Source organism: Siphateles boraxobius, unplaced genomic scaffold, assembly GCF_051911475.1.
Source record: "Siphateles boraxobius isolate OS27281-9 unplaced genomic scaffold, OSU_SipBor_1 13, whole genome shotgun sequence".
Taxonomy (NCBI): Eukaryota; Metazoa; Chordata; class Actinopteri; order Cypriniformes; family Leuciscidae; genus Siphateles; species Siphateles boraxobius.
Window position 1 is genome coordinate 1741410 of NW_027508733.1, and position 18295 is coordinate 1759704.

The following is an 18295-nucleotide window of genomic DNA, read 5'->3' on the forward strand; positions in this document are numbered from 1 at the left end:
AAAAACTTGTGTGATATTCCTTTAAAATTATGTTTTAATAGATTTGATTATTAATATTTTAAAAAGTACATCTTACTATGCAATTTCTTTCATAATTTCCTCGGGTTACTTTATTTATCTCTATAAACTTTTATTTTGGTGGGTTGCAAATTAAAGACATTTGAGCTTCTGTGTGTTTTAATAAACTATTATTATTATTATTAGGCCTACTTGAAGTATACTCTACTGTGCAATAGTAATATATTTCTGTTATATTTTCTTCAAGTTATACAAAACTTTGATTTTGACAGGTTGTCATGAACACTTTAAAGTTTGTGAGTGTGTATATGATACGAATGAATGACGATAGTTTTATCAAATGAAATGGTGAAATTCTTGTGAAGTGACTCTCATAAAAGCTCTGCACCGAAGTTAAAATGTGTCCTCCTCATAGACGCTGAAAACACCACGAGTGTCGCGCGCGCGTCAGTGTGTAGTAGAGCACACACAGAGCGCTCATTCACAGAAACACGCAGAACATGCAGAGTTTATTTCAATAGTAGTCTTTTTGAGCTTTAATATTCATAGACACTTAGTACATATCGAGATTTGATTCACTGTATAATTAATTTTGATTCATTAATTCAAAAATGGCCAAATTGCGTGACGTCCCGCTTTACAGTAGGCTAAGTTACATTTGTTGCTGGATTCCGCGATTGGATCCGTGTCGCTGCGCAAACACAGACGTCACGGCGGGGTGAATTTACGAACGAAAGTTCTTTAACAAAACGATGTTGTTACTTTTTAAAGTGGGTATACGGAAATCCTTGACATTTCCTAGTGGGTATACGGAAATCCTTGACATTTTCTAGTGGGTATACGGCGTATACCTGTGTATCACGTAGACTACACCACTGACTGAATGTCAGCTTGCTTATTTGGCTCAAGATAAGTATTTATTGAGTCCACATGTCATGCAAACAAGTAACTCTGCTTCTAACCGCAGATCGAGAGTGTCGTTACAAACACACAACTCTGCGATGCTGTTTGCGAATGTTCATTAAAACGATGGTTTCGGGAAACTCCAACACATTAAACTGATGATAACGACGGAACTTGTGATCATAGTTGTCTAACGATGCTTTTGGGAAACGCACCCCTGGTTTGCTACACAGAGCAAGACGAGGCAGGGATGGGGTGACCAGACGTTCCGAAATCTAAGCTGTTGTCCCGAATCCGGTGTTCTGCCGAATTTCGACCCCCTGCCAAATTATTACCCCCCTCGTTTGAAGTCAGTACCTGATTGCCTAATCCTAACCCCTCCCCCAACACTAATCCTAACCCCTCCCCCAACCCTAATCCTAACCCCTCCCCCACAACTAATCCTAACCCCTCCCCCACAACTAATCCTAACCCCTCCCCCACAACTAATCCTAACCCCTCCCCCACAACTAATCCTAACCCCTCCCCCACAACTAATCCTAACCCCTCCCCCGGAACTAATCCTAACCCCTCCCCCACAACTAATCCTAACCCCTCCCCCACAACTAATCCTAACCCCTCCCCCACCCCTAATCCTTAACCTACCAATGCTAGGGGGGTAATAATTTGGCGGGGGTCAAAATTCGGCACAACACCGGCCCTAATTGTCCCGAAAATTATACTAAAAGATTCCAAAGCAAAATCTTGAGTAGTTATGATAAAACATTAAAAACTGTCCGTGGAGGTTGAGTCGTACTCATTGGCTCCAGCTTCTTTTTGTTTCTTTTTTTGAAGTTCTACAAAGATACCATAGGGGTGAATTTAGATATGCATTGATTAGCTCATTTTCATTCATTGATTCGTTTCGTTGACATGGCTGGTGTACCGGAACCCCAACACGCCGCTAAAAAGCAAGAAAACCTGTGTCCCGAATTTTAGCCAATCTCATCTGGTCCTCCTAGGCAGGGACGTTCTGCACAGGGAAAGGCGTCTCCTCTCGCCTGGGTTTGTCAGGATTTGTCGGGATGTTCTCCGATCGGTCCCCTGTTCCCCCCAGCGAGGCGCGCGTGAGTCTGCGTATGGACGTGGATAGGCTCGCGATCGACCCGCGGGACCAGTCCATGTTGGGCGCGACCCGCTTCAGAACGGCCCGTCGGAAGAGGATGTACACCCAGGGGTCCAGGATCTGGTTCCACGTCGCAAACCGAAGCCAGAGGAGCAGCCGGCCCACTTTGAGCTCGCTGCCCGACAGCACGGTCTGCGCAATAAACACCTGTGCAAGCAGAACACAACCAGTGAGAAACACAAGCACAGAGTCCGGTCATACACACTCATCCTTCCCTCGCGGGACAATTTAACCTGAGAATCATTTTTGAATGAAATTGGGTGTTCATCAGAGGGATTTTTCTCGCAGTTGAACCACAAATACATTAAAAAAATGATTGGAATCGAAGAGTTTTGTGGTTGATATTTAAAAAAAGTAGCAAATCCTTCTTTCCCGGGTCAATTTGACCCCCTTAGGAGTGAATGGAATGCGAGGAATGCTTCATTACACATAGAAAAACCTAAAAATGCTCAAAATTCAAACTGAAACTTTACCAAAAAATTATTTTATAATGTGCATCTGAATTTAGGACCCAGTGGAACAGCTCATTTACTCTCAGAAAAAAAGGTACAAAAGCTGTCACTGTGGCGGTACCTTTTCAAAAGATACACCTTTGTACCTAAAGAGTGCATATTAGTCCCTCAAAGGTACATATTGGTACCAAAAGTGTACATATTAGTACCTAAATGGTACATATTAGAACCCTTTTGAAGGGCACTGTCCCAGTGACGGCTTTTGTACCTTTTTTTCTGAGTGTATATAGAGTTATAAGGCCATCTGGAGTCATGAAATATCATGTTATATATTTTTTTTCCCACATAAGATCAGCAAAAAATTACAATGTAAGATATTTTGAGCTGAATTAAAAGGTTTATGCATGAAATTGTGAGTTATTCTGAATTTAAGTTGCGCTTAAATTACTATTTATTTATTGATCAAATCTAGTAAATTGAATTTAAATAACAAAAAAATCTCCCCCAAAAAATCATTAAAAAATAGAAAACATTATCAAAATGAAATAAAATAAGCTTTCTGGACAAAAATAAATAAATAAATAAAGTATAATTTAAGGTCTTCGGGTTTTTTGACCCGCGAAGGAAAGATGTGTTACAAAGTGCGAGGGAAGGATGAGGGTTTTAATAAAATAAACACAGTCATTATGACGCAAACACTGCATGCTTTGTCATATCGAAATGTTTATGAAAATAAGCAATGAGAATAACCAGAATAAAAAATTTACTGGAATAGAGTTACTGGCTTCATGCCGATTACTAAATATAATCGGTCATGTTTTTCATTTATCTTCACAAAATCTGTCAGGAAAATATCCAGGACATATTTCACCCTTAAAATAAAATGAGTTACAATAAACATAAAATGTAGAATGAGTGGGGAATTTGGCTTAAGTGTCATGAAAAATTATAAAATACAGTTTCCTTTGATTTGAGTGTTACGATTAATCATGTTATTGTGAAAAACTTAAAGCGAAACAAACAGAAACACTGGAGGAGTGTGTGTGAGGCCAGCTGGTATTTATCATTTGGAAACTAAAGCTTTTGTTAAGGATGAAACCAGCTGCTCTCACACGACCTTTATGGATATTTTTCCACATTCCAGTAAGATCCCAAATGTGTTTGTGCAAACATGAACACTTAGCGATGATGCAGCGAATACAGTGGGAATGGAATGAGCTTAACACACACACACACACACACACACACACACACACACACACACACACACACACACACACACACACACACACACACACACACACACACACACACACACACACACACACACACACACACACACACACACACACACACACACACACACAGTGCATTTGATGGAACATGACAGAAAGACACATTTACCATGGTGAGTACAGTTTCTGCCAAATAGCTTCAATAATTACTGCTTTTATATATATATATATATATATATATATATATATATATATATATTTAAAAATCAAAGCATACATTTATATTACATATTAAATATATCTTTTAATATACATTTATTTTATAAAATATAAACATTACAAAAACGTACACACCCACACATACACTGCTGTTCAAAAGTTTGGGGTCGGTAAGATTTTTAATGTTTTAACTGTAAAAAAAAAAAAAAAACAGTAATTTTGTGCAATATTATTACAATTTAAAATAACGGTTTTCTATGTGAATATATAGTAAAGTGTAATTTATTACTGTGATTTTCAGCATCATTACTCCAGTCTTCAGTGTCACATGATCCTTCAGAAATCAGTATAATATGATGATTTGATGCTCAACAAACATTTATGATTATTATCACAGTTGAAAACAGTTGTATTATATATTTTTGTGCAAACCATGATACATTTTTTTCAGGATTCTTTGAAAGTTCAAGAGAAAAGCATTTCATTAAAAAAGAAATATTTTGCATTATTATAAATGTCTTTACTGTCACTTTTGATCAATTTAATGCTTCCTTTCTGAAGAAAAGTATTAATTTCTTTAAAAAAAAAAAATCGTATTGACCCCAAACTTTGGAACGGTAGTGTACATGTTTATATATATGTATATATATATATATATATATATATATATATATATATATATATATATATATATATGTATGCATAGAGTATACTCATATAACTATGCTATTTAGGCAGAAACTCTGATTAGCGTGGATGAACCAGCGGTGATTTCACAGCGCCACAAACACTTCAAAGCAATCTGATGCGCCAGCGAGTGTGAATCCGGATCACGATCTGATGCGTGCGGAGCGAGTGTGAATCCGGATCACGATCTGAATTACCCAGAGACCGCACGGCCTGCTTTACTCGCCTCAGTCTAGACTCCTGACATATGATGTAAATCCAGGGGTCACAAATCTGATTGCAGGTGGCCAAGCGGATGTGCAACAGAACGCTATAGGGGTCGGCGGCAACGGGCGACACGACGGCGGTCTTCAGAATGTACATCTGTCCGGGAGAAACAAGGTTAGAGAGCGTGTTCCGTTCATCTCACATCATCATGACATCATCATGACATCATCACACTAGAACACGGGAATTCCAGAGTGTTTATTCCCAAAGTTCCATTTCGAATCACAGACGAGTGGCTGAAAGTTTCAGCGGGGTTTATTTAACTATAGGCCAATTCTTACTCCAAATCTTTTATTGGTTTTCAGTGACAGAACGTAAAAAACAGTAGAGCATAAAACATTGTCCATTATTAATCCCTTACATGATGACCCCCCCCCCCCCAAAAAAAAATCGAATAACTCAAAAGTCATTTTTTTTCAAAATTTATGTTAAAGTTCCTTTAAAAAAAATATCCTACTAAGTCTCAAATAACTAATGTGTTAAAAATTTGTATTTTCTGTTATTATGGTATGTATTACATTGGCTTATTTGGAGACACTGGACAATGAAAGCCCCAGAATTGAAAGAGTGGGCCAGTGCAATGGTAGAAATTGCATCTTGAATGAATCTTAACCGTGTAAACGATGTTAGAGAGGAGGGGTTGTCTCCTTGGGAAGAGTTCTGGACACATATTACAGTAAGGTCTTAAAATGAATAGATAACCACTTTGAGTTTTGTCTTGTACTGTATTTTATTTTATGATCAAAATGTGCCTGTGAGAACATGTAACCCTGTTTTTATCGTAATGTTGTACTCCTGTCACCTATCAACCTTCCAAAACAAGCAATAAAAAACTTAAATTCCCCAAGATTTGTCATTTACAGGTGTACAAGGTAAACCATTAATGTATTTTAAGAAGGGAGCCCAGGTCTAGTAAACAGATTTAAGTGAACCAGTGACACTTTTCAAGCCCAATACAGTAAAATGCCCTGTATCCTACAGTCATGTGTTGGATGCTTCAACTATAGGCTTCTAGATGTTATAAGGTAACACTTTATTTTCGATAGTCCACTTTAGACAGTGTAAGTAACTAAATGTCAACTAGCAGTCATTAGTAGACTGTCTGCTTAAAGCATTAGTTCACTTCTGAATTAAAAAGTATTTACTCTCCCTCACGTCATCCGAGATGTTCATGTCTTTCTTTCTTCAGTTGAAAAGAAATGAAGGTTTTTGAGGAAAACGTTCCAGGATTTTCTCCATATAGTGACTTCAATGGAGTCCAACGGGTCGAAGGTCCAAATGTGAGTTTCTGTGCAGCTTCAAAGTCTCGACACGATCCAGCCGAGGAATAAGAGTCGCATCTAGACAAACCAGAGGACATTTTATAAAAAACATAAACATTTATATACTTTTTAACCACAAAGCCTCGTCTTTCACGTCCACGAATTCACGCATTACGTAATCATGTGCGAAAAACTAATTTTCTCCTCCAACTTCAAAATCGTCCAACATCGTTGTTTTATTTTTTATTTTTTTGGTAAATGACATTTGACTTAGTCTTTGCACGTTGGGTTTATAAACACTAGGTCTGTTCTTCCTCCTACGTCAGCCGCGACCTTTCAACGTGATCACGTAACGTGTGTCGCATCACAGCTAGTGCAAGACGAGCATTCGTGGTTAAAAAGTATATAAATGTTTATTTTTTATATAAAATGTGCGCTGGTTTGTCTAGATGCGACTCTTATTCCTCGGCTGGATCGTGTCGAGACTTTGAAGCTGCACTGAAACTCACATTTGGACCTTCGACCCGTTGGACTCCATTGAAGTCACTATATGGAGAAAATCCTGGAACGTTTTCCTCAAAAACTTTCATTTCTTTTCGACTGAAGAAAGAAAGACATGAACATCTTGGATGACGTGGGGTGAGTAAATTATCAGGAATTTTTATTCTGAAGTGAACTACTCTTTTAATATCTACTATCACTTTATATTGATGCTCCCCAAAAGACACTTTGCAAGTGCATGTCAACTAACCCTAACTTAACAGTCTACTTATACTCTACTGAGAGTTAATTTAGCACACGATTGGCTTTGTTTTGTTCAAAATAATATTAGTGTGTGTTTGTTGGTGAGGACTTCCTGTTCTTCTCCTCAACAGGAAATGGCTTTCCCCCCCATTAGTCTTATCAGCTGTTCTCACACAACTCCTTCATGTTCTCAACTCGTTTCCTGCGTGAAGAATCTCCGAAGGCGTTATTTAACAAGTAAAGCATCTGACTTTACGGCCTCAGTAATGCACAGCAGTATTTCTGCTCAACATTTAGATAAATACTCAACAATATGCAGGAGTTAAAACAAGCAGCGTCACAGACGATTGAAATGGATTCGGATGATTACGAGAAGCAGTTCCCATAATGTCACAGAGCAAGTAGGTACCAGATGCCACCGACATCTGGATCTAAAACGGGTTGGATTTACAGAACAGCATGTCAAGTAAACAGATCGTTTGAAGTCAGATAAGAACGGCATGGAATTAAAGCCTGTGCAGTTGGAATCAGATTGACGTTCAAGACAACGTTTTGCCTTTTTTTAGCAACTTGAGGCCGTCCTAAACATAGTAAGCTGCTGTTATTAAAGGCTTTTTTTAAAGATATGCAGCATAATTACTTTTCTTGGGCCAAACTGCAATGCAGAAGCACATGTGTCCTTTACGGTGAAGGACGCACTTATCCCAGAATGCATTGCGCTGAGCTAAATGAAAAATACTTTCATGATGGTGGACGAGTCTTTTAAAGCTATCAATAGTAAATACTTCCAATTCCATATTTTTGGAATTGGAAATAATTCCAATTTTTATGCATTCTTGAGTGTTGCACCAACGTCAAACTACTGGGATCGATTGAGCAGCACGGAAAAAGTTGCAGAACGAGTTGAGCTCAATAAACACCATTTGTGGCATATTGATTACCAATAATGTCTTTTTTAAGAGGATTTAAAAGCAGAAATCGAAGTTCATAACTATTTCTTCTATTCAATATTGTTTTATGTGAGCTGTAAAGCTGCTTAAATCCTTATTTTTAAAGTCATTTTAGAGTTTATGGCATTGCCTTGTCATTGCAATAAAGTTGTAAAATTGGACATGACTGGATTTTTTACACGCTAAAATCATGTTGGCATGTTTTTATCTTGTAAGTAACTGAAGGGCTACTTTTGAAACAGTGAGTATTTTGACGTGAACGGATTGGCCCCATTCACTTCCAGGGGAGGGAAAGTGGAAGTTCATTAAGTAATCAACATTATGTCAAATGCTTTAACTTGTATTTGTACTGAAGCCGTAATATTCCTCAACTAGATTCCTTCTTGTTCGCTTACTAAACTAGGTATCTTACTTAATAGGTTCTTAATTGGCATTGATGGTTTCACGAAGAACTTTGAAACATTTTCATTGCACAAAATGTGAAAAAAGTTTAAAAAAGGTTCTTTAGATTTTCACAATGTTACTGAAAGGTTCTTTGGGGAACCAAAAATGGTTATTTTAAGGCATTCTAATGAACCTTTTCCCACTAAAGTGCAATGGAAAGGTTCCATGATGGAACTTAAATGTTCTTAATGGAACCACAGATGCAAATAAAGATGTCATTTTTTTAAAGTGAGGGAAAAAGGTACTTTAGATTTTTTTAATGTTCTCCACACTAAAAAAAAAACGTTTCTTTTAACTCCTTCTAAAAGGTCCTTGCACACTGAGTCTGAAATTTTCATATGCGTTTTGTCATATTTGTCATCCGGTGGCTCTGAATTATCAAAACAGATCAAAACGGATGCAGAAAAAGCAGAAAATCGAACCCGATCCGAATTTTTTTATGACGGACGAAGATACTTTCAACGTTCACCCATCTTTTTGAGAATAGACATGAAAATGCACTATCCAAACTTAGGCTAAATGGTTGTAATTCAAGAATGCTTTGGAATATAGACCTAAGTTTGGTCTCGTTAAAGAAGACACTCCGCAAATTATTGCACTAAAAATTTAAGTATAAAAAGTTATGGAAGTTTTAAATTTACAGTAAATCAAATGTACTGTACTAAATATTTATTATTTTATATAAAATATGTAGGCTATTTTACAAAACTATTTGACTATAAAATTACTATAAAATCAAAGCCAGATGTCTAACCAAGTTGTGTTCCAAATTTGAAGTTGATATCACAAAAATTTTATTTTGTTTAGGCGCTGTATCAAAAATGGCCACTGGGTGACACACATTCCATTGAATTTTGATTTGATGCATACTCCTGTAATTTTTAAAAAATACATTTCAGTCCAAATATACTATCTAGGTATCTTACAGTCTTAAAACTAAAGTTAAAATTTCATAATTGGCATGGATGGTTCCAGGAAGAACCTTGGAACATTTCCATTGCATAAAATGTGAAAAAAGTTGAAAAAAGGTTCTTTGGGGAACCAAAAATGGTTCTTCTAAGGCATTCTAATGAACCTTTGGGTCCCACTAAAGTCCAATGGGAAGGTTCCATGATGGAACTTAAATGTTCTTAATGGAACCACAGATGGCAAGAAAGAACATTTATTTTTAAGAGTGAGGGAAAAAAGGTTCTTTAGATTTTAAAAATGTTCTTCACACTAAGAAAAGATAGTTCTTTTAAGAACTTTGGGGAATCAAAAATAGCATTGCTGTGAAAAAAACAAACAAATAAAACGTATCTATCTTTAAAGCCTGGAACACACCAAGCTGACGGTCGGCCGTCGGGCAGTTTTTGTGCGTCGGCCGACAAAGTTTTCTCAGTGTGTTCCGCACCGTCGGCTGAAATTGGTCCTCGTCGGCTTTGTTTCGGCCGATTCGACATGTTGAATCGGCGTCGGGCTAGCGGTGAAAGAGGGAACTCTGATTGGCTGTTCAGCTAAGTGAACGAGTCAGTGCACGAAAATAATAGCAAAACGGCGAGCAAAGAAGTCAAAACGCTACAGATAGAAGGATGTTCTTATGTTACATCATCTTAATTAAGTGTTCCTTGGCAAATATTTCAATATTAACCTGAGCGGAGTGGAATTAAAAAAGTGTTTAGCAGGATTGATATTCAAAAAGGTAACCACACACTGCTTTTCATCGAACATTTCCATTGCATAAAATGTGAAAAAAGTTGAAAAAAGGTTCTTTGGGGAACCAAAAATGGTTCTTCTAAGGCATTCTAATGAACCTTTTCCCACGAAAGTGCAATGGAAAGGTTCCATGATGGAACTTAAATGTTCTTAATGGAACCACAGATGCCAAGAAAGGACATTTATTTTTAAGAGTGAGGGAAACAAGGTTCTTTAGACTTTAAAAATGTTCTTCACACTAAGAAAAAATGGTTCTTTTAAGAACTTTTAGGAACCAAAAATAGCATTGCTGTGAATTTTTTTTAAATCTATCTTTAAGAGTAGATTTCAGGAACAGCTGGTCAATTGGGTCTTAGTATAGAGGGCACCAGTAAACTCACCAGTAAAGGGCACCAGCAGATGGAGGCGATGGCCATGATCAAGATGAGCTGCACCATCATCTCCACTTCGTAGTCTCGTCTCCGTTGCCTGCTGTCCTGTCCGCAACATACCCTCAGGAGAGTGATCACGCTCACCGTGTTGAGCAGGAACGACACGGCCAGCGAAAGCAGGCCGACCAGCGAGAAGATCAAGCTGAAGGTCATGTCTAGAGGTTTGGAGCTGATGTTCAGGAAGCACCAGGAGCCAGGCACCTGGAGGTGGTAGTTTCCCAACCCCGCCAACGGCAACAGGCTAATGCAACCGGCCGTGATCCACACAATGGCCACAGTTGAGCACGCTCTCGAGTTGGTCATGGCGGTGGAACGTGCGAAGGGTCGGTTGATGCCGATGAAACGCTCCACCGCCATGGAGGCACCGAGAAGGAGCGGGCAAAGCCCGTAGAAGACCATGGACATGCCCATGAAGTTGCAAAAGTGGCAGTGAGGGTCCAGTTGGCGCCAGTTGAAGTGTGTGATATGGAAAGACACCACGATGGACCCGGTGACCAACAGTCCCATGAAGTCGGTGAACACCAGGCCGCCGAGGAAGAGCAGGAACGAGGAACGCGAGCGGCTCTTGGTGTGCTGGAAAGTCTTGGCCAGGACCACCAGGGCGAAGAGATTGGAGCTTAATCCGAGTCCGCTGAAGACCGCCGAGAAGTACGAGGAGGCGATGGTGTGGTTGGGTTTGAAAGTAGGGTTGTTGATGGAGAAGCAAAGTGGAGTCGCGTTGCTTGGTGCGACCGTTTCGGCGACGGGGAACAATGATGAAACCATAATGGCGGCAGATGAGTCCTCTTCTCCAGGGGGTTTATTTCATCCTGTGGGCACAAAGACAATGGAAACACTTAAAGGGTTAGTTCATCCAAAAATTACAATTCTTTCATGAATTAAGGCCCGTTCACACCAAGGACGATAACTATAAAGATATGAGGAACGATATCATTGAGATCACTTTTAGAATGATTTTTTTCAAGCTGTCGATCAATAAAACACTGACAGCCAATCAGAATCCACTCGAATTTAAAGGGCTCTCATATTTAAAAGGGCAGACGACAAGATGAATGAAAGTCTTATGGGTTTGGAACAACATGTGGGCGAGTAAACGATGACAGAACTTTCTTTTTTGTTGAACTAATCATTTAGCAAACATTGCTAAGCACGCTATTTGCCAGGATTGTGTACTAATGTACGCCACATGACGTTTTAGAACATTGTTTTGCTAGCAAACGGGAAAAACTAGTCACATCCCTGCGTGTTGTTTTCCCAATGTCTTGTGCAATAGTACAGGACAGTTGATTCCAAGCAGACGTTCAACTGCAAACAGAGACTAAAGCATGGACTATGATGGACGAAATGTGTCGCTTTTGACGTCAACAGGAAACGTCAAATATTTGACGAGTCCAATCCACAAATTTATTTATTGTGACGTTCCTTTCAAATATGTAAGATAACAACAATAAACAAACCAAAACATAACATTTGCTGAAGTAAAAGGGAAGTTTTTTTTTTAAAAGTAATAATCAATAATATTAATCACAATAAACAATTAGTCCATGAAGTACTATAAATAAACTAAAAACATGATAACGTGTTAAACAATGCTAGCAACAGGATTTGCTACATGCGAGCAACATGCTAATCACACTAACATTGTTTTAAATCATGCTAGCAACCTGTTAAAACAGCATACATGTTAAATCATACTAGCAACATGCTTATCATGTTAACAATTTGCTAAATCATGCTAGCAAAATGTTAACAACATGCCAAACCATGCTAGCAAAATGTAAAATAATATTAGCAAAATGCTAGAAACTAGTTAAACCATGCTAGCAATGCACTTTTAAGTTATTTAAAACTTTCAGACAAGCCAACAACAAACTTGGTTTCCCATCTAGTTATTATTATAAAAACATTCTATATAATTTACCTTACCTATTAATAATAATAATATTTTTTATTATTATTATTAGAAAAGCATTCTTCCATTAAGTAATAGGCTATAATTAACCTTACCTAACCTATTAATATTAATAAAAAATCAGTAGTATAATCAACCTCAACCTATTCTCATTAATAATTATACATGTAATTATTCATTCATATATTATATAGCTTTTGTCACTGGTTTATCAAAGCATTCAGACATTAGGGTTAACAGTGATTTTAATACGCGGCAACTCATTATTTATATCTTTAATATAAATGCACATATTGGATAACTTCTAACTGGATAAGATGAATTAAACCGCACATTATATATTAATAAGCCAAGTTGCTAAGTTGCCTACATGAACTATATTACTGTGAGAAATAATTATTTATTCTGATGATTAATATTAATAAATGCATCTATTTTCTGAACCATAGTCTCTTATTAGTACACAGTAAAAACATGTTGGGTTATTTTTTTGAACCCAAACATTGGGTTATAAATATTGGGTCATTATGTTGGGTTATTTAAAATTATGTTTAAAAAACATATTTGTTGAAACACATTTATTGTTTTATACAAATAAACAATCTGTATTTGAAAACAAAGTGTATTTTATTTATTAAAATGATGTCATAAATAAAAATAAATAGTTAACTTCACTTTTAACAATGTCCTTTTTACAATGCATTGGGTTAAAATAACCCACAGTTGGGAAGGTGCTAATCCATCCCATGGTTGGTTTACTCGTTGGGTTATTTTTAACCCAACATTATTAAAGGGTTAGTTCACCCAAAAATGAAAATGATGTCATTAATGACTCACCCTCATGTCACTCAAAGCCCGTAAGACCTCCGTTCATCTTCAGAACACAGTTTAAGATATTTTAGATTTAGTCCGAGAGCTTTCTGTCCCTCCATTGAAAATGTATGTGCGGTATACTGGCCTTGTCCAGAAAGGCAATAAAGACATCATCAAAGTAGTCCACGTGACCTCAGTGGGTTAGTTAGAATGTTTTGAAGCATCGGAAATACATTTTGTTCAAAAAATAACAATAACTACGACTTTATTCAGCATTGTATTGTCTTCCGGTTCTGTTGGGGATCCGCGTTCACGAGTCCGCAGTGACGCTGATGACGTAAGACGCTGCTGACGTGTGTCTGGTGTGTCCGTGTATTCGGGTTCAAATAAATATGGCTGGGCAAAAAAATGCAAGTCTTCCTCTGTGTGGAAATCCTTAGACATGTTTGTGAAGATTGTTTTGTTTCCAGCGTGCGTCTCCCTCAGACTGTAAACGAAGCTCGGGCGCACCAGACACACGTCAGCTCGTCTTACGTCAGCAGCGTCACTGAACGCGGATCCACAACAGAACCGGAAGACAATACAATGCTGAATAAAGTCTTAGTTTTTGTTATTTTTGGACCAAAATGTATTTCCGATGCTTCAAAACATTCTAACTAACCCACTGATGTCACATGGACTACTTTGATGATGTCTTTATTTCCTTTCTGGACAAGGACAGTATACCGTTCATACATTTTCAATGGAGGGACAGAAAGCTCTCGGACTAAATCTAAAATATCTTAAACTGTGTTCTGAAGATGAACGGAGGTCTTACGGGCTTGGACCGACATGAGGGTGAGTCATTAATGACATCATTTACATTTTTGGGTGAACTAACCCTTTAAGTGAGTAACATTACCAATTGAGGCCACGAGTTACAGTGATTTTAACATGATTCTTTTCTCTTTTTTTTACATTAATATCCCTTAACCATTTGAACTCACTTTAATGTTAATTCATGCTAAAAACAAACCCTCTCAATAACGAAGAACTGAGCTTATATTCAGCCCTAAAGCTTGTAGACTTTTTGTGTATCTACATAAAAACACCAGGATCTCATGAATGTCTATGATATGAGCCACACCCTTATTTAACGACACACAAATCCGCCTCCGGTGTTTCCCTAAGGAATGTAGCTCCTCTCCACTTTGGCCATTAAACATGAGTGGCTTCATCCACAAAACCCTTCAGATCGATACCGTAAGTGCCGTTACATCAGCCATTATTTATCATCAGGCAAAAGGCTAAACATGGGAATACATTCGGGGACTGAGGATGCCGTCTGCACTCGTGGGTTCCTGTAATCGCTGCTAATGAGGATGCAGTAGACAGAAACCTGAGGCTGGTGATGGTGTTTATGTGTCTCTCTTAGCAGCGTATTTCAAAAACAAACTCCATTAGCCAAACAGAGACCTTTCCACGGCGCGCTTGTAATCGAATTCGATAAAATGAGGCCCAGAAATAAGCTTAGCGAATGTCAGCGCCAGAGAGTGGGCTGGGTAATCCTGGATTCGTTTCCATGCGTAGCCTATATGCATTCACATCTTTAAGGATTTCAGTGTGAAGCTGAAATTGGTGAAACATCAGCAAAAGAGAGATGTGACATTATTTATCAAATATGATTATGGCTATATGTTGTTGTGTTGTATAATCACACCATTATGATTCATCATTATCATATACAATCTAGAGATTACAGGTACTTGTTATTAAGAACTACTTTTAAAGTCCTCCTGTGGTGAAAAAAAGTTTATATGTCTATGTGGGGTTATTAATATGCTTTAAGACACACCATGTGTAAATTCATAAGTCGACTGCTGAGTATTTTCTCCTTAAAACTGCAGTGAACCAAAGACAGTCTCAAAAACACGCTTTGAAATCGCTGGTGTTTCTGACGTCACAAACTACCTTGTAACCAATCAGATCAAGGTGTGATCGTCAACGAGTGGATCTCTGAGCTGAGTGAGTGGAGGCGGGGCTCATTTGCATATTCATAGAACCGCATATGCTAAATGAGACAAGTGTGTCGAGTTACATTCAAGATATTTTAAGGCATGAAGAATTTTTTTTCAAGGAAAAAACATTTAAATGTGTAATTTTGGTGATCAAAGATGAGTTTAGATGATTACTGACTACAGGGCGACTATAAAATGTATGATTCTTTGGAAAGTTTCTTTAAACAAGTGACATGGTTTCTGGGGTCTGTAAGGCACAAGATAGTTTTCTGAAGAACTAGAAAAGGAACTACTAGAAACCGAATATTATGACATGCATCAAATGTTAGATAACAGATTAAAAAATAAATAAATAAGTGCCATACATTTTTGCAAGTTGATTTTTGTAACTTTTGCAAGTTGATTTTAGTTTTTCTGTGTTCATTTTCTCACCCAGGCACAATAGCCTATTACAAACTCAAGATTAAAATAATCTTCTTTTTTACACATACAAAATCTTCCACTAATACGACCCATTTATAACATGACATAGATTTAAATAGAGATAAAAAGGAATACACATTATATATATAACGTTATTTTGAGTTCCCTTACGAAAACTAACCACGTACTACTACAAAAAAGGTTATTGTATTTAAACATATTGGGTTTTGCTACAATAACCATAGTTTAGTTAACTGGGATTGTACAAATGGCAATCTATCGCCAAAAACGTGGTTACACTTTTACTATAATAAAAGCATGGGTAATTTTCGTAAGGGTTAAGTTTTGCACCTGTCGACTAACCGTTAAACTTTGTAGCCTACCACTTACATGCGATTCAACTTTGACATTCACGTTGTAGTGGTTAACAAGTTTACAAAAATAGCCTAGATTCTTTTCAACAGAAGTACATCCACACAGAGTAAAACATGCAAGAAAACATAGGCAATAACTCCTCCGCGCGCCGGTCAACTCGTCCGTTAAAGACCGCGAGACACATGAATGAATTCAAAACGTGACGTTTACCTGAGAACCCGCGAAAGTCTGGCGCGCATTCCTTCAGTCTCCAGAGATCCCCGAGCTCTGCCTCTATCACCTCCATCCTGATAACACACTCACACTCCTCCGCTCTTCTGCTCAAATACACCCACAACTGTGATGATGATGATGAAACACATCATCCTGTTCCTCCTTCCTCGCGCGTTAGCGCCGCTATTCCCGGAAGAGCCGGAATGATCCTGAAAGAGTCTTTGGACCTAAGCCAGAAACTTCTACAACTAAAATCAATACCAGAAACTCTCCTATATGATATTTGAGCTCATTTCCGCAACATGCCTCAATACCAACACAATTTAGATTGATTCGAAAACATGTTTGGATGAATAAATGTCCTCTAAATCGTTTGTTTGTTTGTTTTTTAGTGTATAAGCTGAACATGCAGCTCAGTTGACTTTAATTTTGAATGAATGGATATTGATTGTTGGAAAATGCTTTTGCATCGTTATCTTTTAATAATGCACTACGTTGGAAGTGCTTTTTAAAGCACCTGATAAAAGTGATAATGACTGAAGTGTTCTTGTGATTGAGACAAACAGATCAGGAAATATCTTTGTAAGCATTAAGGAGAAAACACAGCAAGCCAAAGCACTGTAACATATTAGTTAGTCAACAACATAAACCTTAAAATGTTGTTTTAAAAAAAACTAGCCAAAATCTCACCCTGCGCTTAGCAAAATATTTATGAAGATATTGTCACTTTTTTTCTCACAATTGTGAGTTTACATCTTGCAAATCTGATTTTATTTCTCGGAATTGCAAGATATAAACACACAATTGCGAAATAAACTCGCAATTCGGACTTCTTTTCACAGAACTGTGAGATATAAAGTCCAGTTCTGAGGAAAAATTCTCAGAATTGCAAGTTTATAGGCTATCTCACAATTATGACTTTATTTCTCCCAATTGCATGTTATAAAGTCATAATTGCGAGATATAAACACGCAATTCTCAGGAAAACAACTCAGATTGCACGTTTATTTCTCACAACAGCGTGTTTATATCTTTCAATTCTGACTTTATATCACGCAATTCTGAGATAGAAAGTCAGAATTGTGAGATGTAAACTTACAATTGTGAGGGAAAAAGTCAGTATTGTGATATAAAAAGTGGCAATTACCTTTTTTATTTTGTTTTATTCTGTGGCAGAAACAAGCTTTTAAATAGATCTTTCAAGTCTACAAACTTCTTTTACAACTTTTTTTTAACTCTGGTACTTACCAATTGTCTTCAAAGGGTCTGTTCTTCTGCAAAGTATTAGTGCTAGATCAGATAGGCTACTTCTGAGGGGTGAAGCTAAAATCCACATCAGGATTTATAACCATAATAAATAGCCAGAGCTGATAAGTTCAGCTGGACCTTCAGAGGACACAACGTATGTTTCCAATGAGCCATGGAATTAGATGTAGCATAGCATGCTAAATGCATCCATCAGCGTTGAGAATTCAACATGTGTTACGGTGCAATTCTCCTTTTTTATCTCTATTTTTATTAATCTATGGAACAATCAGTGTTTTAAGTAATGACACATCCTTGATTCCCGCAGCAAAACAGGGAACGCTCTCAGAACTTTAGCTAAGATTCTGAAATGTTTTTTCGGTAACATTAACAGAACTTTCATTCAAAGTTATCTGGCGTTTAATAATGTTCTAAAAACGTTAGCACAAAAGAAAACGAAAAAAAAATATCTGTACATCGTTCATTGAACATTTTTTAAAATGTTACTGCTAGTTTTATAATGTTCAGAGAAGATTTAAAATTAACGTTCCAATAATGTTTGAGGAATAAAATTGAATGTTTAAAGTTCAAATAACCAAGAGACAGAGACCATTCAGAATAATGTCTTATTAAAACATATTTCTGTTAGCTGGGTCATTTGACATCATGCAACAATGAACATTTGCACTCAGTGCTAAACATCGGCCGTTTTGCAAGCCTATGCAATTAGCAAGAAAAACATTCTCTGCATAGTTTCGGGTTGTAAATAAACTCTTACGTAAAGACATATGTTTGATTATTAACGCTCTTCTCGACATCACTGAATTCAGATGTCTTCAAAAGGC

At 37.4% G+C, this 18295-nt stretch overlaps 1 protein-coding gene across 3 annotated transcripts; it reads right to left on the reverse strand.

Annotated features, from left to right (window-relative positions):
• Positions 1-1734: 1734 nt before the first annotated feature.
• tbxa2r (thromboxane A2 receptor) lies at positions 1735-16416 on the reverse strand. Of its 3 annotated transcripts, XM_077225917.1 has the most exons (4): positions 16203-16305; positions 10422-11281; positions 4906-5042; positions 1735-2233 (listed from the first exon to the last, which is right to left on the reverse strand). In XM_077225917.1, exons 2-4 carry the CDS (start codon positions 11235-11237, stop codon positions 2101-2103), a joined length of 1086 nt encoding a protein of 361 aa, XP_077082032.1. In that variant the 5' UTR covers positions 11238-11281; positions 16203-16305; the 3' UTR covers positions 1735-2100. The 3 variants fall into 3 exon arrangements, with proteins under 3 accessions (XP_077082032.1, XP_077082031.1, XP_077082034.1); XM_077225916.1 differs by lacking the exon at positions 4906-5042 and having other exon boundaries at positions 16203-16416; XM_077225919.1 differs by lacking the exon at positions 1735-2233 and having other exon boundaries at positions 4742-5042.
• Between the last annotated feature and the right edge of the window lie 1879 nt (positions 16417-18295).